Source organism: Vicugna pacos, chromosome 3 (genome assembly GCF_048564905.1).
Source record: "Vicugna pacos chromosome 3, VicPac4, whole genome shotgun sequence".
Taxonomy (NCBI): domain Eukaryota; kingdom Metazoa; phylum Chordata; class Mammalia; order Artiodactyla; family Camelidae; genus Vicugna; species Vicugna pacos.
In genome coordinates this window covers 55932145-55957805 of record NC_132989.1, presented here as the reverse complement: position 1 = coordinate 55957805, position 25661 = coordinate 55932145, and the positions used below count along the sequence as shown (strand labels likewise).

The window sequence follows — 25661 nt, the reverse complement described above, 5'->3', positions numbered from 1 at the left end:
TATGTTTTATTATAATCACCTTTTGTTTGGTTAGACCCTCGCCCTGTTTAAGGCATTGAGTTTGTAACCAAGCACAGTTTTCTAGGTTACAATGGTCTTCTGACATAGTAGAGCTACTCTTTATAAGGTGTTTTCTTCTCTTGGTGGTGAGTAAAAGCCCAGCAGAGATAAGAAAGTTGATATTTGACATTTACTGAATCAGAATATTAAATATAGCAGAAGAGAGAGAGTACACCTTTTGATATCAAAAGGACCTGATTTCAGATCGTCACACTGCAGCTTATTGGCTTTGTTCCTAGATAAAGTCACTCATCCTCTCTTAGCCTTATTTTCCTTGTGTGTAAAATAAACATAATAACCCCCGCCTCCTAGAGCTGTGCTGACAAGTAAGTGAGATAGTACATGTCAAGTTCTTAGCAACCACACTGGCATGTGGTAGCCGCTCAATGAGTGGTAGCTGCAGTGATAATGAAGTGTTTATCACAACTTTTGTATAGCCATGTATCACCTAAACTAAGCAGAAGTAAAGTTTTCCTACACATCATTCAAGATTTGCACACAAATAAAGTACATTGGGGCAGCAGTGTTAGTACTTAGTAGATGCTGTATTGCAGCTCCACAATCACGTAGAATAAAATTATTGTTCTGCTATAAAAATTCAGATTATTTTTTCAAAAAAATTTCCATTCCCCAAATGTGGCTCCAAGCCTTGTGTTGCATAACCTCCTAGAGGAAATCCTGGAACTGATTTACAAGGGGTGGGAGAATTTGATTTCCTTCATATTTCTAGAAACCAGTGGAGCATTTCTCTTTGACTTAGTGTGAGAAGAAGAGTGGTGGTGTTTCCTTGGAGTGGGAATGAGATCGTTGCACTTCTGTCCTAGTTTTCTTCTGTGGATCCATAGCCCTACTCTGGACCTTTGCCATACAGTTTGGCACTTTTTAAATAAATGTGCTTCAAATTCATTACATGTAGCTCATTATTTAGTATGTCTCTCTCTAACCCACCCTTTCTTGTTTTATTCCATTTCTAGACTTTTTCCTGTTTACCAGAATTATTCCATAAAAAACAATGAGGTAATACATGCACACTTTTTTTGTGTGTGCAGGGTTTGAAGCTCTGGTTTGTATTAAAAATAAATTCATTTACAGTCTTCATATCCTCAATACCACAGGGTTAATAATGCCAAACCCATTTCCTCATGACGTTTTCCTTTAAATGTCCCCTTTTTCCTTCACCACCCCTCCAGTAACTCGGATTTTGGACAATTTGGAATGCAAAGAGCAGTTACTTTTGGTTTGTTCTCTCAGAGTTAAATGGCTGCTTGATATTGGTCCCACTTATGTTTAATTTACTCATCCCATCCGTCTGACTTTGTCCTCTTTCTTTGTTTTACTTATATGCCCTGTTATACTTGTATACTTTCAGCTTGACTACTGTAACAAAATACAATTGGAATGGAATAGTTTTTGTGGTTTGGGATTTGGAAGTTAGTGTAGAGCTCTGCTGGGAAGCTCTTACATTTTCTTGATCTGTGTCCCATTTCACTTCTCCCTCTTACATCCTCCACTAAGTTCAAGCCTTTCCCTTCACTGTTTATATCCTCATAATTTGCCTTTTTGTTTTGTTTTGGGGTTTTTTTGTGTGTGTGTGGTTAAATCTTTCTTTAAAAAGGCTCTAACCATCCCACTTTCAGTAAGGTATTCGTATCTAAAAATTCTGCAATGCTTGCTACTCAGGGTGTACTTGTAGGAAATGGGCAGGTGGGGAGGATGTAGGAAATTATTAGAGGCTTTGCTGGGGCTTGGGAATGTACTGGTGAGAAGAAGGTCTCTGCAAAAGGGCATTGCTGTGACATTTTTCCAGAATTTTCTAACATAGGATAGAAGCTCTGTCACAGTTGATTGATTCAAACCCTGTTTTGGAGTCACATTTCAAAGTGCAGACATTCACAGCCCAACAGTTTTTGGACCTGTTAGCTATATCTAGCTGTCTATTTTCTTAATCTAGCTTTATTACATACAAGGAATACATACCAAAGTCCACATCAAAGGACAAATAATGATTAATAGTTAACCAAAATGTGAGAAGAGAGCCACTTACATATATTTAGCAATGGTATTAAGATACATAAAAACACTTGTCCTATACCACTTTTCATACAATAACTTTGAAAAATTATTTCTATAATATTAAAGCACTAAGTTTCAAGAAGTAGGTCCATAAAAATTACTTCTGGCCTCAATTCTAAATACCAGTATTATTAACTATAGTCCAAGAGTAAAAATTTCAAAACTGGAAAGCTTTATCCTGAATTTTTAAATAATGTCAACGAAATACACAAATTGCAAATATATTCCTTACCATGTTAACACCTAATAATACACGCTTATCTTTTTATGGAGACGTTCCCCCTCCCATACCTTGTTCCCCTTACATGCACAGGGTATGTATACAATACTGTGCAAAGAATGGACAGAGTTTAAAAAACGTGTATGAGTTTTGAGAATATGAGTAAAACATATGGAACTCCACAGAATTCACAGTGTATTACAATTCAAAACACTGAACAATCCTTCATTATCTAACTGGGTCACAGAAAATCCTCTGAAGCGTCCTTACACTGATGCTCTTACATCTATTGCATAGTGTTACATTCTTGAAATTATTAGGTGATAAAGCTGTGGCATGATATTAAAACAAAGTGCTTATTTTTAAGTACATATGTTGAAAGAGGTTGTCTATTTCATCAGATTTTCAGGAGTTCTCTGGATTCTATTTTACCACTACGTTGTGGTCTGGGCTAGTTAAATTTCAAAATATTTAAAAGAGTTGATAGATTTCAAATGTTTTAAATTTCATATTTTTTAAAATAAATTTTTTAATGAGTTCCAAATATTAAAGTTTGGCAAAAAATTAAAACTGATATGTTACAGCTTATTTCATGGATGATTTGAAGATAAGTAGACTAAAGAGTGTTCTTTTCATTTTGGTTTAGGACATTTTTGACAGTGATTGGTATACCTCTCGAAATCTGATTGGGGGTGCCGACATCATTGTGATCAAATATAACGTAAATGACAAGTTTTCATTCCATGAAGTGAAGGATAATTATATTCCTGTGATAAAAAGAGCATTAAATTCAGTTCCAGTAATCATTGCTGCAGTCGGTACCAGACAAAATGGTAAGTATTTTATTTTCTTTTATGTGAGACTGCAGATACCATATTAATTTTAAACAGAATTAAGTTTATTAATGATTAATACAAGTTTTTTTTTTTTTTTGGAAAGCAAAATGATTGTGGGTTCAAATGCCAGCTGTTGTCTCTTCATCACTGGGTATGATAATGAGACATCAAAGGAAACTATCACAAGCTACTGCTGTGATTCTGACGGGTACAAGTTTGTCTTTTAAACTGCTCTTCTACAAAATTGAAAGTAGTCAGTAATTGTGGGTTTTTGGGGGTTTTTGATTGTTGTTTGTTATTGTTGTTGTTTTATATGGGAGAGATATTAGGCTAACACGGAGCCCTGGAAAACACTTTTTGACAATGTAAACGTCTATCCAGTTGGGAAGGGTGGACTGTCCACATGTGAATGTGGGACTGGAGCAGGGTTTTTAGGTAGGTAGCGGTGAGTGAGCTGAATGCACTGACCACACCACCTAAGAGAGAGGGTTGTTCACTCTGTAGCTGGTGGATTAACTTGGTTCGGTCCGTTTCAGTGGTTGCTGCTGTGCATACTCTTGTCAAATAGCTCAGGGCCAACTCAGAACTCACTTCGATTTGGTAGCGTTTTATAGTTCTCAGTGGTTATTTCCTCAGTAAAGCTGTTTTTAAAGTTTTTTTTTTATTCATTTTTCCCTCCTTATTGAAGTACAGCAAAATAAAGGACATAGACATCACTAGTTTTAGAGCACAGTTAAATGCATTTTTACGTATGTATACGTCTATGCAACCATCGCACCTATCAAGGTATAGAACAGCTGCCCCACTCATGCCTCTTCCCCCTCCCCAGAGATAGTTATTCTGACTTCTAACAACATAGATTAGTTTTACCTATTCTTGAACTTCATACAGTGTATAGTGCCTTGTGCCTGACTAATTAGTTAGCATAATACTTTTAAGATTCATCCATGCAGAACTGTAATTTCTTCCTTGTATTGCTGTGTATTATTCCATTTTATGAATATGCTGTGATTTATTTCTCCATTCTCCTTTTGGTAATGCTTAGGTTGTTTCCTAAGAGTAGGATTGTTGGGTCATAGGGTAGGTATGTGTTTAGCGTTAGTAGATATGAATGAAGCGGGTTTGACCCTTCTTTGACCCCCACATGCCCTCCATTTCCCTAACTTTCTTCTTATTGCCGGTCATGGTTCTTGAATGAGTCATCCACACTTCCTGAGTCCACTTCCTGACTTCCCATTCATTTTTCAGTCTACTCCAGTCTGACTTTGACTTTCACAGTTACACTGGTTTGTTTTCACTCAGGGCTGCCAGTTACATGCTTATTGTCACATTTAATATACATTTAACTTACATTTTAGTACCAATTCTTCCTCTGAAATTATTCAAACACATGTGTCCCTCCACTTAGTAAAGCTACCCTTTCTTTCCTGGTTGTTCTCTCTGCCTTTTCTGACCCTCCCAACCCCCCCTACAAACATATACCAAATCAGTACATCCTGCAGTTGTTGTCCAGGGTCCCATTCTTTGGCTTCACCTCTTGCTGTTTACTCTGACCATGAACCTGCTAATCTGTTGCCCTAGCTTCCCCTGTATAGACACTGTTGATTACCCACACTGTTTTTCTGGCTCCAGCCTCTCTCCTGGCCCAAATCTCCACAGACAACTCCCTCTTTTTACTGAGCTCCCTGTCTTGTGAGTGATGCCAGACCTACCCATTCACCTAAACTAGAACCATCTAACCCAGCTTTCCCTCCCATTCCTCATATTCAGTTGACTAAGAAGCTCTTTTGATTTTATATCTTAAATAAACGTCAAACTCATTGCTTTTTCCTCGTCTTCACTGTATTTCAGATCCTAGTCATTTAATTATCTGTCATAGTAACCATCTTTTTGGTCTAAAAGGGCAGTTCCAGCTTTTGTAGGATCTGAAACTTACACAATTTCAGAGGTTCTTTGTGTGGGAAAAAAAAACTACAAAATTACAGGCCCATATATGTATACAAATGAACATTTATTCAGAATGAGAAAAGAAAGCACATTAAATTACAACTCTAAAAAAAGCTGTCAAATACCACAAACATTTTTTTTAAGTTTCTAATATTTAAAAACCTGACACTTATTTAATTTTTCTTAGATTTTTTTTTGGCTGCATAGTGTTTGATCAGTTCTTCATATGATAACCACTTTTTGATATTTTTCTATAGAGAGAAGAGAATGGTAACTAGTTTTTCTTCCAGTGTATTTCCCCATTCTCCACATCTCTGTGGTGCTGGGCCCTACGGTCTGTGTTGTGTTCATCTTTCAGGGCAGCATCATTGTGTCATGATGCCAAATTAGTCTGCACAGTGGGTGAAAGAAACATTCCTGAAGGCCATTTGTGCACCAAGACAGCTCGCAAACACTTACAAGGAAGTGACTACAAACCACACATAATAGCTCACTAAACCTAAATTTAAATTCCCCTTAGCAGGATCCCAAAAATGTCCATGGCTCCTTCAGAGCTGCCTTGTGCGAGGTGAAGTGATTTGGAGTGGAAAGAGACAGTAGTCTTAACCAAATGTACTAAGAATATCTTATTTTGCAAATTTTACAGAAGCTTATGTCATGTGAAAGAATTTCATGCCCTGATTTCTCCCAAGGCTTTGGAAAGGACCCACAAGAAAGGGCCTTGAAACTTTCTTCTTGGTGAATTGGCCTCTGGTCTTCCGTTCCAGCTTGGCCTCTTTCTGAAATAAATCCTCTCAGAATAATCATCCTAGAATATAAATCAGAGCATGATATTCATTCTTTAAATTCCTTAGACACTTTCTTCTCCTTTCCCTAACATTTATTTGCAAAATTACAAACCTAAGAAACTTGACAAGAATAGGACAGTGAACCCCAGAAATTACAAATATACACACACACATACACACACATTTTTTTGTCTGAACCATTTGAGAGTAAATTGTAAACATTATGGGATTTCTTCAGTCCTGATTAATTAGGCATGTCTTTAAGAACAGAGCCAGTCTCCTATTAACCAAAATGCAATCATCACTCAAAATATGTAATATTACCTATTATGCTGTTATTTAAAATATACCCATATTCACATTTTCCCACCTGTTCCAAAGCTGTTTTTTTTTTTTTAATCCAATGAAATTAAGGACAATGCACTGCATTTAGTTGTCATGTCTCTCTAGTCTCTTTTAATCCAGAACGGTTCCCAATTCCCCAGCCTTTTTTTTGACAGGGGAAGGGGGTTGTCTTTCATGACACTGACATTTTTAAAGAATCTAAGCCCATTATTTTACATGATTCCTTTAGTTGTGATAACTGTGGTTGCAGAATAGTGATTTCCTACCATTCCTTCCATGCTTATTAGTTGGTATTCTCCTGTAAATAGAACTTTCCCTTTGCTCCCACATCTGTCTTTAAGAGTTGTTATGATTCATGGGTTTGTTTTCTAAATTCACTATTTTATCATCTGTTCTTCTCATTATTCTTTCTGATGCTCCATTTACCCGGAATTTGCCTGAAGGGAGTCTCTCCATGCTCTCTCCAATTAATTTTTGAGTCCTTCCTTATTTTCTGGCACAGATGTCCCAGACTCATCTTAGACTTGGCCCTCCCCAGGATCTATGGGCCTCGCCGCTGCCCCTGGGGTCCTCCAGCTAAACTCCTCTTAGTTGCCCTTGGGCTCTCCTTGCTCCCACCATCCTTAAGCAGTGAGCCCTCAGATGCTGCTGCTGTGCCTGAGGTCCCACCTGTCCTCTGAGCTCAGTGTCCCTCTCTGGTCCTGTGCTCACTGCCTGCAGCCTCTCAAGCAGTCCTAGTTTCTGGCTGGCGAGAGTCTCTTCGCTAATTTTTGACCATTGCCATGTGCGTACATCTCTATTCCTCCTCCCTCCTCTTCCATCCCCTCATTGCTCTCTTTCTTCCTTCCTTTCTCCCTGTCACCTCTTCCCTATCCCCATCTTTCTTTCATGATTTTTGTGATTTGGCAGGGAGAGGAGATTGCAGTGTGGGCTTAGCTTGCCCTCTTGAAAGTGGAAGCGATGTGTTCCCCTTTTTCTCACATTCAGGCCTCTGCATGTGCTGTATCCTCTGACTGGAGTCCGCGCTGCATAACCCCTATTGTTTCTGCATAGCAAATTCATCCTTACTCTTTAAATCATTTGCTCTTCTGTGAAGCCTTCTATCATCCCCCAGGCAGAGTTAATTTCTCCTCTGTTTCCATGGTGATTTTGTACACCTTTATTTTAGTTCTTATATTATAGTTGTTTGCAGCCATGTCTGTCTTGGCTCAGTTCACTGTGAGTTTCATTTATCCGTGTATCTTTACATCCCTACTATTTGAAGTGTGGTAGGTAAGTGCTCAAAAAACATTTGTTCAGTGAGTGAATGAATGGTTTTATGAATGATATATGTAAGTGAAAAAATCACTTTCACTAACAGGATGAAAGTAATTTACCATGTAAGATGTGATTACAAAGTAATTGCAGAGCTAAATCTGGCTGTTCAACTCAAGGACACTTGTTCCTCCCTCCTTCAACCCCTTGTAGCCCACGGACCCGTGCTGGGTGTTCTGCTAACTTCTCTCTCCAACTCCTTTAAGAATGAGTTAAGCAAACACAATCAGTCTCATCTCTTTCCTTTGTTATACATGTTTTGACAAGCTTGGCTGTGTGTGTCTTCATCGTACTTGGCTCTAAATACATTTTTGGCTTTTACTAAATATTGAGTCTATCTTTAAAGTGGAAGATTTTCTCCAAATGTGACAAGGGTGTATTCATAGCCTTAAGCTCCTAAAAGCAGGCATCCTGTCTTTTCTTTTTGAAGCTCTGACAGAGCCTATTACATTGCTAGGCTGGAATTCCTAAAAGGATTCCTAAGACTTTTAAGCACTGACAACATTGTAAGAATCACCTTGCAGGTTCTCAAAGCCACTGCTTTGAGAGAGATGCCATTCATTTGAATTCTAGAGTTACATTGTGTCTGCTTTAAAAAAAAACAGACATTTTGTGATAATACCTTAAAAGATAATATATAACAGAGAAAAAAAGGCTACAGTGTTAACTAGAAGTGTAACACTGATTCCCAGAGTCCCAGGACCCTGAGGTGGGCTCATAGGAGTGAGTCCTGAAGAAGGTACCACAATTTAAAATTATTTGAGGTCTCCTGATGAAATGCTCAATGTAAGTTTGTTTGATCCATAAATGTTTTGATTCTCCTGCCTAACACATAATGACTAGGCATTTTTACTTTTGGTACCAAGTGAACAAAAAGAAACGTATTGTGACATAGATAAGTTATAATGATTGAATATAAGCAGGGGCACTTTCTAGGTTCGTGAGATGCTTGTGGCTACACACAGTGGAAAACCCCCACTCAGCTGGGTTAAACCTGACATTAGTTGGATTTTCCTTCAAATCAAGGTTATTTCCTAGCAATTGTTTTACATTTTGCTTGCTTAATTTTTTGCTCAAAACACTAGTGACTTTTTGTCCAGAAATAAAGTTTAATAAGATGTTCTGCCTACCCACCCCATTCCATCAACATAAGGAGAGCTTTGTAGACATAAGAAGGCCTCTGTCTTCAGAAAATCAAAGTCACTGTTTATCAAGGCTTCATAAAGAATGTGAAATACCAATGTGTTATTTTTCAAGATAGTCTAAATTGTGTATGAGAACTTTATTTTCTCTAAACCTGAAATGATCTTAGAAGAAGTGAATGCAAGAAGTCTGATTAGAATTTATTGCATAATTTAGAGAAACCAAGCTTGAGTTTTAAATCACTGTATCTTTGGACTCAATAATTCTTTGCTCAAACTAAAATTTTATCTTATCTTTTGATGTCTATTTCTCAGGTGGAGCAAGTAAACAGTTTTATTATTGTTCCTCCAGCTCTAACACACAAGGAGATTAGACGAGTTACTTAACCTCCCTGAGCTTCAATTTCCTCTTCTGCAAAATGAGGATGTGAATACATGGTTTCTGAGCTCAAAAGGCTTCCCACGAAGCTAAATTATCTGTCATATGTGTGTGTATGCACATGCATGTTACATACGCTGTATGCAGTGCACTGAATAGCCTTTGTATACACGCCGTGTGTACATACATGTGCTCCATCTACATGCAGGTCATTGGCAGGAAACTTGTTGTGTATGCTATGGGCAACATATCCCAAATGCCCTTTCAGGGCCACTGGATTTACTCCCTCAGTTACCGGGTTTTTTGGCCACTTATGGTGCACAGCTGAGTCCCTTTCCAGGCTGATAGAAGCTTCTTGCCGAGGGTTTTGCTCCCTTCACGAGGGCAGCCCTTCTTAAATTACTGGCTCATTTAGGGATACAAAGGCCCAGCCTTGTGTGGGGAACCACTGTAAAGAGCCCTGACAGATGGCTGAGGTCTCTTGCAATAACACTGAAGTTGGAATTCTTCGTCTGCTCAGTCCTGCCTCCCTCACCCCTGAGAAAAGTTATTCCCAAGATCATCACCCAGTAAGCGTCCAGCACATCAGTCTCCATTTCAGAGTCTGCTTCCCAGGAAAGCCCGCCTGCAACAACATGCTTTTTTATACATGGTTTCATCCCCTTTTGCCTTGGCTGCCTTTTAAACAATGACATACCTGATGGTGTAGCATGAAACAAAACAAGGCTGGCTGAAGAATATGGAAGTGAGCACACGTTTGTGGTCCTCCTGAGGAGTGTCCGTATGGACAGGTTCATCCACCACATTCCCAGCCAGAGGTCTGTGCGTGGTGCGGCGATGACTCTTGGGACAGCTCACATGTTCAGTAATTACTTTTTATTATTTCAGTTTTTAATTTTTTAATCTTGAAGAAAAAGATAAAAGTGATTGAATTTGGTCTCTGCAGTTGAGTGCTTTAGAGTTCAATAATTGAAATGTCTGGATTAATAAAAACATACTTCGCATGAAATTTACAAAGATTGGCAATTTTGCAGCCTTGGAGATTGAGGTCAAGTTGAGGATTCTATTAAAATAAAAGTATAAGATCTATTCAAACTTGGTGAATGTATTTAAAGTTCATTATGAAGAAAAAAAGCCAACCCTCTTTTCCATGGTTTCTATGGGCAATCAAATTGTTAAATTTGTACTGATACTCAGGATGTCAAGTTTGTATAAAAGAAAGGAGGCCTGACATTACTGGCTGATTGGTGTAATTATTATAATAGCCTTGGTAATATTCATTCACCTATTTAAAAATTCTCCTATTTTCCAAGGTGCTGTTCATTCTCACATTTTAAGCTTGTTTACTTTAGGGACCTTGCTCTCATCATTGACACTTTTTATTTAGAGTCTACTGGATAGTGGATATACTAAATGGTCTTGGACTCTGATCCTGGTATGAGCTCTTAATTTGTGGCTTAATGCTCAGATTGTCTGTGTACATTTTTTCCTGTTTAATTTCAAACCTCTTTGTTACTCGTATTCATGTTCTCAGAAGAGTTACCTTGTACGTGCCCACTGTGTACCTCGGACAGAGGGAGCTGCGTCAGTACGACTGAAGGGATCCAGCTTGCTAAAGAGCTAGGAGCTACCTATCTGGAATTACACAGCCTTGATGACTTCTACATAGGAAAATACTTTGGAGGAGTGGTAAGTGGAAATTCCAGTTACATAAATTAAAGTCACTTGTGAGGTTGGCTCTTTAGCTATTTGCCAGAGCCTCAATTAGAACTTTAGTTTTAAAAGCAGGATTAGTTTGAACTTTGAGAAATAAAAGCAAGTAGAAAAAAGGTTTTGTCAGAGTGAAATTCTACTTCTATTTCTTTCTCCAAGTGAAACATTTTCTGTTGTCTAATAGGATATTTTGGAATTTTCCATTTGATGGCACTTTACACAAACCTGTGATGTCAGTTTCATAACTGACTTTCAGTCACTTTTAGTGAAAAGATTTAGTAACCTTCATGCAGCTTGATGAACCTGGCAGCCTGACCAGCAGGGCCTGAAGGTTCTCCTTCATTTCTGTCTACTACTTGAGAAGAATGATTTTTCTTCTCTATGTGTGCTTCAGCAAGATGTGCATACTTTTGATTTTGGTGTAGCTCAAAAATATTCAGAGGAACTACTCATCCCAGTGTTTCTTGTTGGGAAGATGGGGAGCCAAGGTTGGTCGCTGTGTTGCAGTGGCTTCCTTTGGGTCCTGCGGGTGTTGTGAAGCTCATCTTACCCAGAGCACCTACCCTATGGTGTTAGGACTGCACGGTCCTTGGAGAATACTGTGGAGTTGTATCATTTAAGTACTAACTGATTTTGGAACTGTGTTTCCAACCCTCTAAGAAGTGACTCCTTTCAACGGACAGATCTCGTAAGCATTGGTAAGAGGCTTAATCCAAAGGAAATCCTACATTAAGCAGGAGCGCTTTGGACTTCTCCATCAGTTCCCAGCTCCTCATCAAGTACTCTATCCATATAACATCCCAGAATATTCATTATGTAGATTCATTTCAAAATAGTGAGGTTTCCACAATGACCAGAGAAATTTCATTTGTTCTGGAATTACTCAACTCCAAATAAGAAGCAAGGGTGAAATAAGAACCCAATATAAATAATTCTGATTTCTATCAAACATAAATGACTACTATTCACTCAGTAATATAAAGAAACATAAACTCACAGTAATGATGTTATCAGTGACTGTGAGAATGTTTTGTCTTATTTATTTATAGTGATAAGCAGTGGGTAGAGAGGTAGAGAGGAGTGGAATCTGATTTTCTTTCAAGCTGACTATATTGTAGTGGCTTAAAGAGGTCTTAATTTGGTCTATGAATCTTACATTTCCCTAAAATTCCTAGGAAGTTAGGGGAGGAAAAAGATAGTTTGGTTTCATTTAGGGGAGAAGAGGAGCTCCTGGAGGCCTTGGTTCTGCTGGTCCCCCTCTTCAGTTTCCTGAACTGGAATTCTCAAGGTCACGCTTCCCATTTTCCAACCCCTGCTTTCTCTTCTCTCTTTCTCTTCTTTCCTCTCATCATTTCTCTTTGTCCCTAACACCTAGTGTTGGAGGCCTGATGAGAATTGAAGATGTGGTCAAAGTTGGGAGAAAAACATGGTGGTTTATTTTCTCCTTAACCCAAGACTTAGTGAGAATATGAAAATAAGATTAGAATAATCTCTTCTTAGACTCTTGAATAGTGAAGTACAACTGAGATCTTGACCTTTGCCAGGATTTGGATGGAATGGTAACATCAGAGGGAAAGGAGCATTTTTCTGTCTTGTGTTTCAGAGTCAAGGAGGGAGAGATGTGCAATGTTACCCTCAGCCCTAGGCAAGGGTGGCATGTTCCCTGTAGCTTCAGAGAGCCTCACCTGGCTCTCCTCCAGTTGTACCCTCCCCACGGGCATGGGTTGATGGAGCCACGGAGGTGTGCCCACAGCTAGTAGCTCCCTTCCTGATCGGCATCATCTGTGTGGTAGCCACTGGCCTAATTTATAGGCTACACTGATTTATATTTAAATGAATTACAAAATAATTCAGTTCCTCAGGTGCACTATCCGCATTTCAGGTACTCAGTAGCTACCCGGAACTAGTGGCTGCTGCTCTGACGATTAGCACAGATGTTATAGGACATGTCCATCAACACAGAACAGAGAGGTCTATGGAGCAGTGCTGTGGCCACGCTCCAAAACCCAGGACCCTGAAATTCTCTGACCCAGGAGTTCACTGGCTGGGAGTCTGTTTCCCAGACCTGTGCAGGCCTCTTTCCTGGGTCCATCCTCCAGAAGGTGGACCACACTGCTGGTGTGTTCACTCCTAGGCCTGAGAGGTGGCCAAGGGGTGACTGCGTATTAGGATTGGGGGAGGCGGAAGTGGATGGCGCTTGGTTGTATAGGTGTGGATCTCCACCTGTAAGCACAGACCTCAGGTGAGGAGGTGAGGGGTGGAGCAGGGGTGAGGAGAGGAGGGGGTGGTAATGGGTCCCTGGAGTTAGGGGCCAGCTCTCCCTGTGCTGCACAGAACTCTGGAGTCTGAGAATTTAAATCTGAACCTGGCCTTCCAGGCTTTAATGATGACATACTTATCAAAGCAGGAGGATAGAGCACCTTTTATATAAGTTGATTGATTTACAACATTTAAATATTTAGGAGTATGGTACGTGGATCTCCATTTGTACTTTTGCCCCAGGCCTTATGATAGAAAGCACACGCCTAGAGCTGTGTAAGTGCAGGTGGTCAAGATTTGTAATTTATAAAATGAAGGATGTATTTCAAAGTAATTTATTCAGGAAAAAAAGTAGAGCACATGTGAACTTCCCTAGCTGATATGAATATTTGTGACAGAACCAGATCTGTTTTTGCCCTGAATTTTTCTAGTATTTACTGGTGTGGTTGCCCATGAGATGGTTATTGACAGTCACATGGTTGTACTGCTTGGCTTTCTTGATTATTCAAGAGAAAATGCAGTTTCTTCTTGAATGACAGTCTATGTTTAGACAAGGCACAATCTGTTCTACTTAATAGATTTTTTTTTTTTAGATAAAGCATTTGCTAAAGCATACATGTAGATGGTACTGACATTAAAAACACTTGGCTAGTGTGGTTGGGGGTGCAAGTAATCATGTCAGAAACATAATTTTGTTGAAGCTTTAATTAAAATTTGATTCATGTTTTAGTTGGAGTATTTTATGATTCAAGCCTTAAATCAGAAGACAAGTGAAAAAATGAAGAAAAGGAAAATGAGCAACTCGTTTCATGGAATTAGACCACCTCAGCTTGAACAACCAGGTGCATTTATTAGCCTATGTCTAGACATTTAGTTGGTATTTATTGTAGATTATTTCACAAGTCTTAGAGCAATTGTTCTCTAATTTGAGTGTGTTCAGGACTCACGTGGCCTTCTGATTCAGTTAATATGGGATGGAGCCTGAATCTGATTTTTAAATAAGCTTCCCATATGATTCTGCAGTGGTGGTACTTGGATCACACTTTGAGGAGTATTGTCCTAACAACTTGAGCCTATAGATTGTTAAAAATAGTGTGTGTGGTAGAGAGCTGTTCTAGATTATAGTCCAGTGAGAAGTAACCAAATGTAATGCATGAGCCTTGATTGGATACTGGTTCAATGAAAACATCTAAAATTTGGGGAGGAGGTGAAGCGCATGCTTAGCACGCATGAGGTCCTGACCTCAATTCCCAGTACCTCCTCTAAGAATAAATATATGAACCTAGTTACCTTCCCACCACCAAAAAAAAAAAAAATTAAAAAAAAAATCTAAAAGATGGTCTTGGGACAGTTGGGTAAAATTTCAATATGGACTGGAAATTAGATGATGTCTTGGAATTTCTGTTGATTTTCTTATGTATAATGGTATTGTGGGTAATAGAAGAATGTCCTTATCCTCAGGAAGTAAATGTGAAAGTATTTAGAACTGAAGTATCTTGATGATTACAAATTACTTTTAAATGGTACAGCAGCGAGTGACAGACACAGAGACACACGGAGAGAGTGAGAAAATCTATCTAAAGCGAAAAAGTAACAAAATGATAATAATTGTAGAATTTAAGGGCAGGATATGTGTGCTCAATTTATCAGTCAACTTTTTTGAGTGTTTGAAAATGTTTATAATACAAGGGTAGAAGAAAATAAAGTTAAAAGTAAATAAAATTACATCACTCATTATCAGAATTTATTGCATAATTTTATGATAGCAATAATAGAATAGTACTCTGTCTAGATCAATTAACTATGGATATTGTTTTAAAAAGGTACTTGATAAATATTTGTTGAATGAATGAATGTACATAAACAACCAGGAAAATATAAATTAGTATGGGAAGTCAATTCCAGGTTTTAAAAAAAATGCAGATAGACCATAAAATTGGCTTTGAACTTTGTGGTGTGCAGAGTGAAAAGGGAGACGTGGTCGGTTATGTAGCAAACACTGGGGTCTGAAGTACTTTCTGGATGAGAAGATGAGTGGGGAAGAGCTAAATAAGTAATGTAGACAGATCACTTCTTAGTTCTTATTAATCAAGAAGAGAAAGTACCAGTTCCTCAGAGAAAGCAAAGCATCTGATGTTACTTAGCACTAAAATGAATTTCTCCTGTGGGTCTTCACCGGGGGCACTAGGTGAGATAGTGGGCAGGGCCCTCAGGAGCACCTTGTTAGCTGTGCAGTCTTGGAGTTCACTAGGCTGTCTCTCGTACCCTCCTGCTGGGAGAACCTGCGGGGTCACACTGAACATAACCCAGTCTGGATCCACACCGGGCATAACTCAGGGTCCACACCGGGCATAACTCAGGGTCCACACCGAACATAACCCAGGGTCCACACTAAGCATAACCCAGGGTCCACACTGAACGTAACCCAGGGTCCACGCTGAACATAACCCAGGGTCCACGCTGTCATAACTCTGAGCCCTGACTTGAAAGGTTGCTGTTTTAACAGTTTATCCCTCTACCTCTAGTTCTAGTCACAGGGGGAAAACAGCTTCAGATGTGAGGTTAAGTTCTTCAGAACTTATTTAGTAATTTCTTTGATTTGATATCAGTTGAAAGTGAAGAATGATGATTACCAACATACTGAAATTCTACACTTAGAGAAATATTTTGGGAGAAATAAATGCTATCTATTAATGAAAAATGCTATTTTATTACTCTTTATGGCAGTAATACATTTTTCATTTGCACTATGAAAAGTAGACACAGTATTTCTTGTGTCTGTGTTATCCCTGGTTAATTAGTGTATATGTGTTTATTATTAGATTAAGCTATACAAAATTGCTGTATTATAGGTCAAAACTGGCCAGGTTTTGGCAACTTCATGTGGGTCAACCTAATAATATTTTAAAATAGTGTTTTGTTTTGCTTAAAATGAACCTGAAATGATGGGATCTGTAAATCTAAAGAATAGTGTATTATTTTTATTTTCTTTTTTGAAACAGAAAAAATGCCTGTCTTAAAGGCTGAAGCATCGCATTATAACTCTGATTTAAATAACTTGCTGTTCTGCTGCCAGTGTGTGGATGTGATATTCTACAACCCAGATTTGAAGGAAGTGGTCGAGGCCCACAAGATTGTTCTCTGTGCAGTCAGCCATGTATTCATGCTGCTTTTCAATGTGAAGAGTCCTGCTGACATTCAGGACTCCAGTATCATCCGAACTACCCAGGATCTCTTTGCTATCAACAGAGATGCTGCGTTTCCAGGTGCTAGCCAGGAATCTCCAGGCAACCCACCCTTACCAGTCATTGTTAAAGACGCCCTCTTCTGTTCTTGTTTATCGGACATTCTACGCTTCATTTATTCAGGTATCTTTTCAAATAGTTCTGGTGCATTTTCGTAAGCTTCTGAAGTGAAGTATGCCTGTGGCCCTCAAGTGCACTGCTTGGTTTTACATTGATCTTCTTCCTACCCTCTGAGGTGAAGATTATATGTGAAATAGTTTTTGCTTTATCAATAGGAATTGGTCCAAGCTCTCCTTACGAGTTTACTTGCCTTGGTTTTTAATCTACATGTGAAAGCAATAATCTCTTTTCCTATTGAGTGGGTGTGTTAGTATTTAATTTTAAAAAATTAACCGCAAATGTGAAAATAGAAGAATTTATTGTCCAGTTTAACTTTAAAATTCAGGTATACATATGACAATAAGTATCTCTAGCTACTTATTTTTTTGTTTGACTCAGATTTGGAGGAACTTGAGGAGCAAAGTTAACATGGTCATTACACTCAGTTTAGCAGCTAGAAACAGTGTGTCTAAAATTAGTTCAGGCTGAGGTCTGATCGATTTTGGCTATGAATATTTTAGACTTCTTTCTTTTACTTACTGTGCCCTTATCTTTGTAAGGTTTGGGTGGTCTTCAGGTGAAATGATTGATGTTAAAGATAAGATTTTACTTTCCTCATTTGGGTTGTGTTTAGTTTTATAAATGAAAATAAAAATTAATGATTGTGAAAAATACATTTGCAGCATGCAGATTTAAGTGGAATATATATATATATATATATATATATATTTGAGTAGAATGTGATAGTAGCTCTTAAATCCATTGTTAAGTGAATATTGGCTTTGGAAAGGCATAGATAACCACTCCTGCAGAGCACACCAGCACAGTGCCTTCAACATGGTGGGTTCTCTGCAAGTGTTGGTTGAATTAATGAGTAGACTCTAGTAGCTGTGAATCATCTTACGAATAAATCAGATAAGTTAAAGACTTCATTTAGTATTACAGATTTTTATGTTTAAACTTAGAATCTCAGTTCAGAATTTAAAACTAATTTTGAAAAACCAAAATGTTTACATGTTAAAAGGAAAAAAACTTTTTTAATGATATGTCAGAGAACCATGAAGGAAGTGTTCAGTTTTCGTTTCAATGAGTTTGCTGTTGAAATTATGAATTATTCAGGTTTCCCACAATATCCATTAAATACTTTCAGAGGTACAGGAACACTTTGAGGTCAGCTCTTTCCTCTTTAATATGGTAGCAGTAAAATAGCTAGATGTCTCTCCAGTGACAGAACCTGCTTGTCTTTCTCCTAAGGAGTAATTTTTTTAAATTGTAAAATTAATACAAACAGATGAAAAAAAGGGGAAAAGCAAAGAAAAAGTTCTCTTCGTTCCTCAGTCCCCTTTCCTAGAGTCATTACCTACTATAAGTTTTTCATGTGTTCATTCTAATGCTTCTTGAAAGAAATTAATATATTGGGAAACTTGCATTAATGAAAAGGTCATCTTTGAGAGTGCTGGTTTCTGGGAATCATGGGTAGTTTCCATGGCTAGAGCACAGAGTGGGAGGTGATGGCTGGAAGGAGATGAGGCTGGCAGGGTTCCTGCTGTTCTTAGAAGCTGTTTTGGAATTTTATGCATGATCAGATTGGGCTTTAGAGAGATCATCTCTGATGATGGTGGGAAGATGCAAGAGAACAGGCAAGACAGAGTCCAGTCAGGCGGCCCTGTTATTCTGGAGATCAACCTCAGGAATGCCAGCATTCTGACAGCAGGTCAGGTTGGTGTTGCAGCTTGTCCATCACCTGGACCAGTGCTTTTCAAACCTTAAATAAACTGCATGCAAGTCAGTTGGGAATCTTGTTCATGTGCAGATTCTGCATCAGCACGCCCGAAGTGGGGCATGAGATTCTGTATTTCCGACAGTCTCCAGGCAACGCTGATACTGTGGACCACAAGTAGCTGCAACATCTGTCCTTGGAAGAACTAGGACCAGCCACAGCCAGGGGATTAGGGCCTGGAATTCAGCCCAGAGGCCCAGGAGAGGAACCTGGTTATCAGCCTCAGGGCACAAGGTCAAAATGGAGTTAGCTGCAAGGCTGAGTGATGCTGGGCTACCCGGAGCTAGTGCTGTCAGTGCCCCGCTGCAGCCCCTGCCTGAAGTTGGGGAAAGCGGATGCTTAGTGGTTGGGTGGAAGCTAAGTGAGCCTTAGTTTAGAGGGCAGAGGGCCAGGATGGCAGGGAGACCTTGCTGAGCCACAAGCCCTTGACCAGTTCAGAGCATGGGCTTCTTAGTCTGACGCTGAGCTGTTAAACATTTCTGCTCTGAACTCTCCTTGTATGTGACCCAGTCAAGAAGTGGTGTCAGTTATGAGCAGGGCCACAGACCAATGACCTGGGGCTATAGGGAGACCCAGATGCAGGTTGAGGAAAAGGGAAAAGAAATGCTTCAGCAGGTGCCTATTAATTATTCTTTAATTATTTACAGGATATAACCTCAGACTCAAGCAAAAGTGATTGTTCGTTGTGTTTAAAAAGATAGTAAAGCTGTATTTTCACAGTAAAGACAATTCTGAAAAATGCAAAAAATTTAAGAGAAGAAAAAATCAACCAGATCCTCACTCTCAAGTGTCTCCACATTTACTGATGTTTTGTTTTAGCCTTTAGTCTTTGTGAATAGGTTACATTTTTAAAATAATGATAATTTTTTATCAAAGCAAACAAAAACTTTAAACCTAGAGACTTCAGTAAAGAGGCCAGGCTTGTGTGTTTTGTTTGTTTGTTTCTTGTTGTTGTTGAACATTTAACAACTTTTGAACAGAATACACTTTTTAAGATCCAACAATGCCCTGGTTTCCTCACAGAAGCCCAGGCCTACCCTGGGTGACGTAGGAAATGGCGGAAGACAGGAGCCATTTGCACTCCCGTCGGTTGGGCTGGGATGCAGAGGCAGGACTCCGTGACAGGGCACACTCAGAAATATTTGCCCTGAGCAAACATGAGCTGAAAAATCATGTTAATCCTATCTTCTGCTTTAAAAAAAAAAAAACTAAAAGAACAAATTACAAAGAATGTCTTAATTCTTTTTAAATAACATGGTTTTTTTAAACCTTTATAAATTTGAAATTTTGTACATGTTGAGTCACCATGGACATTTGGGTCCTATATTTAGGCAAGGCCTGTTGAATAGTCTGGTTAAAATTTTACACCCATCCAGAAGGCTTCTGTTTATTTTCCTATTCAAATTTCTGAGCAAACAGACACAGCTTACGTGTGTCTGTTTTGCACACGTTAGTTTCCTGTTGGATAACAGCTAGCCTTGCATAATGTGTGAATACTCAGTGACTAACACTGAAGAAGGAGTAATCGGAGAAGTAAGACCTGATCTTGAGGAGTAATCCTTAAATGGTGTACAATTGTAACATTCTTAAAATACTCCATACAGTCTTTATGCTGGCACATTCCTGAGTCATACCATCTCAGATGGTTGGGAATTGAAATCTTTGTAAGAGCCTCAAGAATTCAGCTTTGAGCTCTTCCTGCTGCAGATAGCCCTTAGAATTTCACATCACTGGTTGAAATGTTGCCAGAGTAAATAAATACGTGAAAATGAGCTTCCGTCTTCGGTTTGCGTAGTATTCTCCAGCTCGAGTTAGTCTGTGGCATGCTCTTTTCTGCACTGTTTGAAAAGACAGCCGAGTATGCACGAGCAGACCATGCTATGAGAGTCTAAGTAAATAAGTGCTCTGAGAAGTTAACTAAAGAAAATCCCAGTCAGTTATGCAAGACAGATAAGTTCTATAGATCTGCTGTACATACAGCATCATGCCTGTTGTTCACAGTACTGTATTGTGCACCTAAAATTTTGTTAAGAGGATAGATCGCATGTTAAATTTTTTACCACAAAAGAAGAAAAGAAAATTCCAGTCTGAGGATTATTGCTTTATTAGGACCTAAAAGTGTCAAAGATGATTTGATGAGCATTTCTAATTATGAAAACAGCCCAATCATTAGCGTGCCCTTATGAACTAGTCTTACTTTGATTTTCAGTTATTGGATCTTTTCTGTGTCCGTTCTCTAATAGATTGGTGGCCTGTAGGGATTTACCTGCTACTAATCCCATGTATTTAGATTTGATGCTTGCATGCTTTCAGATAATTCTCTGAATGGAGATATTGTGTATATGTTCTTTGTTAATATAATTTTACTGAGAAACAATATCTGTGCTCTCCTTTAGCCTACATGAGTGTAGACAGTCAGAAATACCTACGTCTGCAGTTTGCTATATCCCACTGACCCTGGGTTTGAATAGTGGATGAAATGTCTAAACGAAGAATGGCGGTTGCAGCATTCAGTGCACACAAGAATCAGCTGGGAGGCTTTTAAAATTAGTGTCTAGGCCCCAGCCCCAGAAATTCTAGTTTTACTGGTCTGGGGATCAGACCTTTTCTGATGGTATTTTATAAAAGATCTCCAGGTAAATGTAATGCACAGCTAGATGTGAGAGCTGCTGGCCTAGAGTGAATTTTCTTGATCTGAGTTCCCTTGGCTTCCAAGGGGTTCTTCTACTCCTGATATTTTTGTACAGACCTTAATGTCTGTGTGTGCGTGGCAGATTTTCTGGAGCAGTGATCCGAAGAATTTATCAGACTGTGAAAAGAGTACGTGACTTAAAGTTAAAAATCATTAGTTGAGGAAGAGGAAAACAAAAAGCACAGATGTGTTCTAGACTGCACCCCTTGGGGAATTTAGGGAGGAAGGAGAGCTGACAGTGAAGTCAGTAAAGAACGATTAAGGTGGGGGGAGCAGTGGTGTGCGGGGGCCCCCTGGCACCCGCGTGTGATAGCCGATGGTATTTATCTCTTCCCAGGTCTGTGTTCTGTGTTGTCATATTGGTAGCTTGAATTTAGCCATGGTGGGAGTATTTACCCTACAGAATAGCAAATGCCTCACGTCAGGGCTCTCCTTCCCCCTCCTTCTCCCCATGCACCCTGGAAACACAAAGGGCAGGTAAAGTGAAGCTTCAAGATAGGCAGGAGTGCCAAGCATTGCAGGGCTCAGCTGTCAGGAGGCCTGAGAGCAACTGGACCCTCTGACTCTTCAGATGAGCTTGGATCTCATTGGTACAGGCTGGCTGCAATTGCCTGATCTCATTGGTTCAGTAAAGGTTTATTATGTGCCCTCCCTACTCCCAATATCCATGAAGGTATCTGGCAAAGTTCTGGGTACCTGAAGGGAAGCATCAGAAGAGAGAGAATGAGAGCAGGAAGAACAGGATCTCAAGGTATCCAGAGAGGTGAAGTGATTTGGGTGAATTCACAGCAGGAATTAGTGGCAGAGAGAGAACTAGAACCTGAGTCTCCCAGCTGTGCCCACCCACTCTACACCTATTTGAGGAATATATTTAGGAGGTAGGACTTCCTGTAAGACATGGGATGGGTGGGGGCAGTCTCCCAAAATACACTTTTGGAAACTGATCAGCATTGATGCTGAGATATATTTGATGGGGAAAAGGCCTCTAGGGAGCAGGGAGGCTGGATAGGAGGCTGCTGTCAGGAGTGTTTGGGAAAAGGGGAACTTCTGCTGACCCTGGAACAGAAGTTTCATAAGACACAGAGGAAAGGGGGGCTGACAGAATTGAAGTGAGCCTAGAAAGCTTGAAAGTGGTTTGGGGTCAAAATACAAAAGGTGGGACCAGATGGGGTGATTTTGTTCCAATACCATGGTTGTGTAGTTCATCGGAAAATTATTTAGCTCCCTTCTTCAGGTGGGTTCTGTAGAGTTGGCTATGGAACATCCTAATCTGACCCCGACAGTGCATGAGACCTTCTGAATGCATTCTCTTCCTCTGCCTGGTGTAGCCACTGCTCTCCATGATGAGTACAATTTAATCCAACCTTAGAAAAGACCACATCTGCCCCTTACTCAGGGCGAGTAAAGAGTTTGGGTGTTGGAACACTTGTGATGGTAACTCCTATCCTAGCCATTGCTGTTACCGCTAGCTGACTACCTGCTGTAAAGAGGTGGCAGCTGTTCAGGAAGACTCTAGGTTTTGAGAAATAATTTAGATGAGGACAAACTTTTTTTAAAACCTGAGAACTGTTTAAATGTTTTAATGTAATTACATGGGCATATGTTTGGTAAATAAAAATTGAAAGAAAATACTAAAAAAGAGGGAACGTTGATACCTAGTAAGAGATTTATTTTTGTTACTTCCTGCTTTAACAGAAAAATCCAATATATGTTACTTTGTTTACAGGTGCCTTCCAGTGGGAAGAATTGGAAGAAGATGTCAGGAAGAAGGTGAAAGATTCTGGGGATGTTTCAAATGTAATTGAGAAAGTTAAATGCATTTTAAAAACACCAGGAAAGGTAAATTAGTTTATTATAAGTTATTTCACTTTGACTTTCTCTGAGTTATAACTGATACACTATGATATACCGTGATGAATATAATATTGAGTCATAAGTCAGTAATATCATATGTTCTCCTTAAGTATATTTTTGCCATTTAAATATTTTAAACATAAAATATAACATGTTATTTCTTGCTGTCTCTGATTTTAATTCATGTAAGAATGAAAGTATATGTGAGTCATGTCTTTAAAATGTTGGTTTGTGAATTCCATCCTCTGAGACATTCCCTTGGGGCTCTGGGAATGTGCAGTCTGTGTCAAGAATGAAGGGCTGTTGATCTGTCCAGTTACAGTTAAGGTTGTTGGATGGATGCTTTCTCACTGCTCACAGTGTCAGTCCAAACAGTTTTCAGGAGTAAAGCAGTTTCTGTGTGTGCCTTTTTCAAGAGTTCTGAGACATCTGTGTAGCCAAATGGACAGTTAAGGACTTGTTTCTCGTCTACTATAGGTTCAAAATTATACATTAGGTTCAAACACCATAAAAATACAGACTTTGTATATGGTCATAAACTTGTGCACCTTAAAACTCTAGTAACTTAGATTGTGTAGAGTCTGTAAGGGCCTTGAAAGTAAATTTGTTAACTTTTAAGATGACTACATTATACAATTTAGCCAGTGTATTCTTATTTCAGGTTCTGTGATAAACAAATTGGTTACAGTAGATAAAAAGGTAAGTTGTGAGCAATGCTTAGCAAAGTATAGGTTTAGGTTAAGTTTTTAAAAATGATTATTTCTTTAATTTTTAATACAGTTGACTGTCAATTCTACAACCTAAGTTATTGACAAGTAAAGTTAATATTTTAAAATTGTACTAACTTTTATAAAGATTCCTGACTATTCTTTAATTGAGAAAATGATCTCTCTTTTTTTTTAAACAAAAGTAACAGAATTAAGGGGCAAGACCTTTCTTTTCTTGTTTTAATAACACATTGAAACAGGTATACAGAAGATGTCCAGTTGTACAGGTGTATGGCAGGGTGGTAGCTGTTTTACAATCTAATTCAGCTAAATAATTCTTTTGTAGAAATGTACACATAAACTTGCATTCTGTTTTTCAAAAGTTCTCTAGATTAACTTGCTCATAGACCAGTGAAAATATATATTTGTAATCTCTCCAAACTTCTGCCCTCCCATTTTTTTCTAATTCAAGGCATAGGTGACAAGGAAATCTGTTAATACAGATTCATAATTTGAATATATATATATATATATATATATATATATATACATACATACATAAAATATATCTATATAGTATTTCTGAGGTACAGATTCATAACCTTTTTATGAATGGTTAAGACAGAAATGTTGTCTTTTTTTCTAACCCTGCAAGTTTCCTTGGGTCTGATTCTGAACACAGTCATTCCTTTGAGTACCAAGAATAAAACAAATTCTTCTTGCGGGAGGGAAAGCTGGGGACTATATGATTCCATGAAATTAAAGTAAATTCCTTCCTTTGCATGGGAAGACAGGAGAGTTCTGTGCTTTCTTCCTGTGTTTTCCTAGGGTAAGAGTCTCTCTCCTTCATTGAGGACAACACAGAGAGATAACAATGAATTGGGAATCAGGAAATGTACATTTAAATTGTGAGTCAGCCAAGAATTGCCTGTGGCTTTGACGAAGTTTTCTCAGGGCTTTCTGTAAAATAAGGGATATACCAGATGATTTGTAAAGTCCTGCCAGCTCTCAGGTTCCGGTGATGCTTTCTGACTGCTTTGTGGCATTCCTCTCCACGAGTTCCTTCGATGTGTATTAATATAATCCTATACTGTATATAGGATTTGAGAGTATACCTTGTAGGAGCAGGTTTTGTATGATCCTGTTTAGGTTGTCTGTTTTGCTCATGGATGTCATCCTGGAGCATATGTTCTTCTTTTTTGGGAAGGAAAGATAATATTTTTTTTTCTTTCTCACCAGACATGTTGAGTTCCCACCATAAGAGATTAATCCAGACTAGAAAGTTGGTGCCATTTATTCTTATTGCTGAAGTTGTACGCTTAACTATTTCTTAGGAATAAAGCTTTCTGAATTCCCTCCCTAGCCAAGCAGAGGGTCAGAGCTCTGACCTGGGCTGAGGTTCTGAGATTCAGCAGGGGAAATGGGTGAAGGGAAAAGGGGCTGGCCCTTGGTTTCTGGAACTGGCGCAAAGGAATGTCTGAAGGATCGGAGAAAGGATAAGCAAAGCACTAACTCCTGAGTGGGGAGCAGAGGAAGGCTGGAGACCCCCAGGTCAGACAGAGGCACTGTTACTGGAGGCCGCCAGTTAGCTGTTGTGAGAGGACAGATAGATGTAGTCATGGAGCCTCCGGGGCTCCAGATCAGGGATCCAGACAACCTTTGATAGATTCCTGCAGCCCCAGCTGTGAACAGGAAAGATATTTAGGATTATACGGTTGTAGATTAAGATGGAGATGAATTAGTTCATTACTCTCAGGTATTTTAATGTTGATCTAGTAAAGCAATAGGACATTGTGTGGTAGGGGAAAATATGTACTTTTTCTTAATTACAAAATAAATTTTTGTGTATATACTTTCTTCATTAGTGAACAAACAAGCAGGTTGTATATGCAAACATATTTTACTAGGTGTTCATATGAGGTTGGGCTACAGTTGTCTGTTTCCCAGGTAACAAAGGCCCCCTGGAATTCAGGACCCCACAGCTTCTCAGATGTAGAGCTGAGTTTCCACTTAACCAGTTCCTTCACTGCTGTGAGTCCTGGGTAGCACAGTGTTGCTCACTGAGAGGTCGCAGATGTAGTTCTTGAGGGTAAGTTTCCATGAAAGCTGTGATCAGAGATGCCGTAGAGTAGGTAATCATTATTTCTTTAGACATTAGCACAGTTTTCCAAGTTTTCTAGTCAAACTATCAAAGCATATTGTATAACA

General features: G+C 39.0%; 1 protein-coding gene across 1 annotated transcript in view; it reads left to right on the top strand.

The window, feature by feature from the left end:
- RHOBTB3 (Rho related BTB domain containing 3) overlaps positions 1–25661 on the top strand; it is a 47480-nt gene that overhangs the window by 2526 nt on the left and 19293 nt on the right. The window contains exons 3-7 of the mRNA XM_006212947.4: positions 3000–3186; positions 10639–10793; positions 13807–13918; positions 16079–16444; positions 22619–22731. Coding sequence (XP_006213009.1) covers positions 3000–3186; positions 10639–10793; positions 13807–13918; positions 16079–16444; positions 22619–22731 — 933 coding nt within the window. The remainder of the gene's footprint in view (positions 1–2999; positions 3187–10638; positions 10794–13806; positions 13919–16078; positions 16445–22618; positions 22732–25661) is intronic.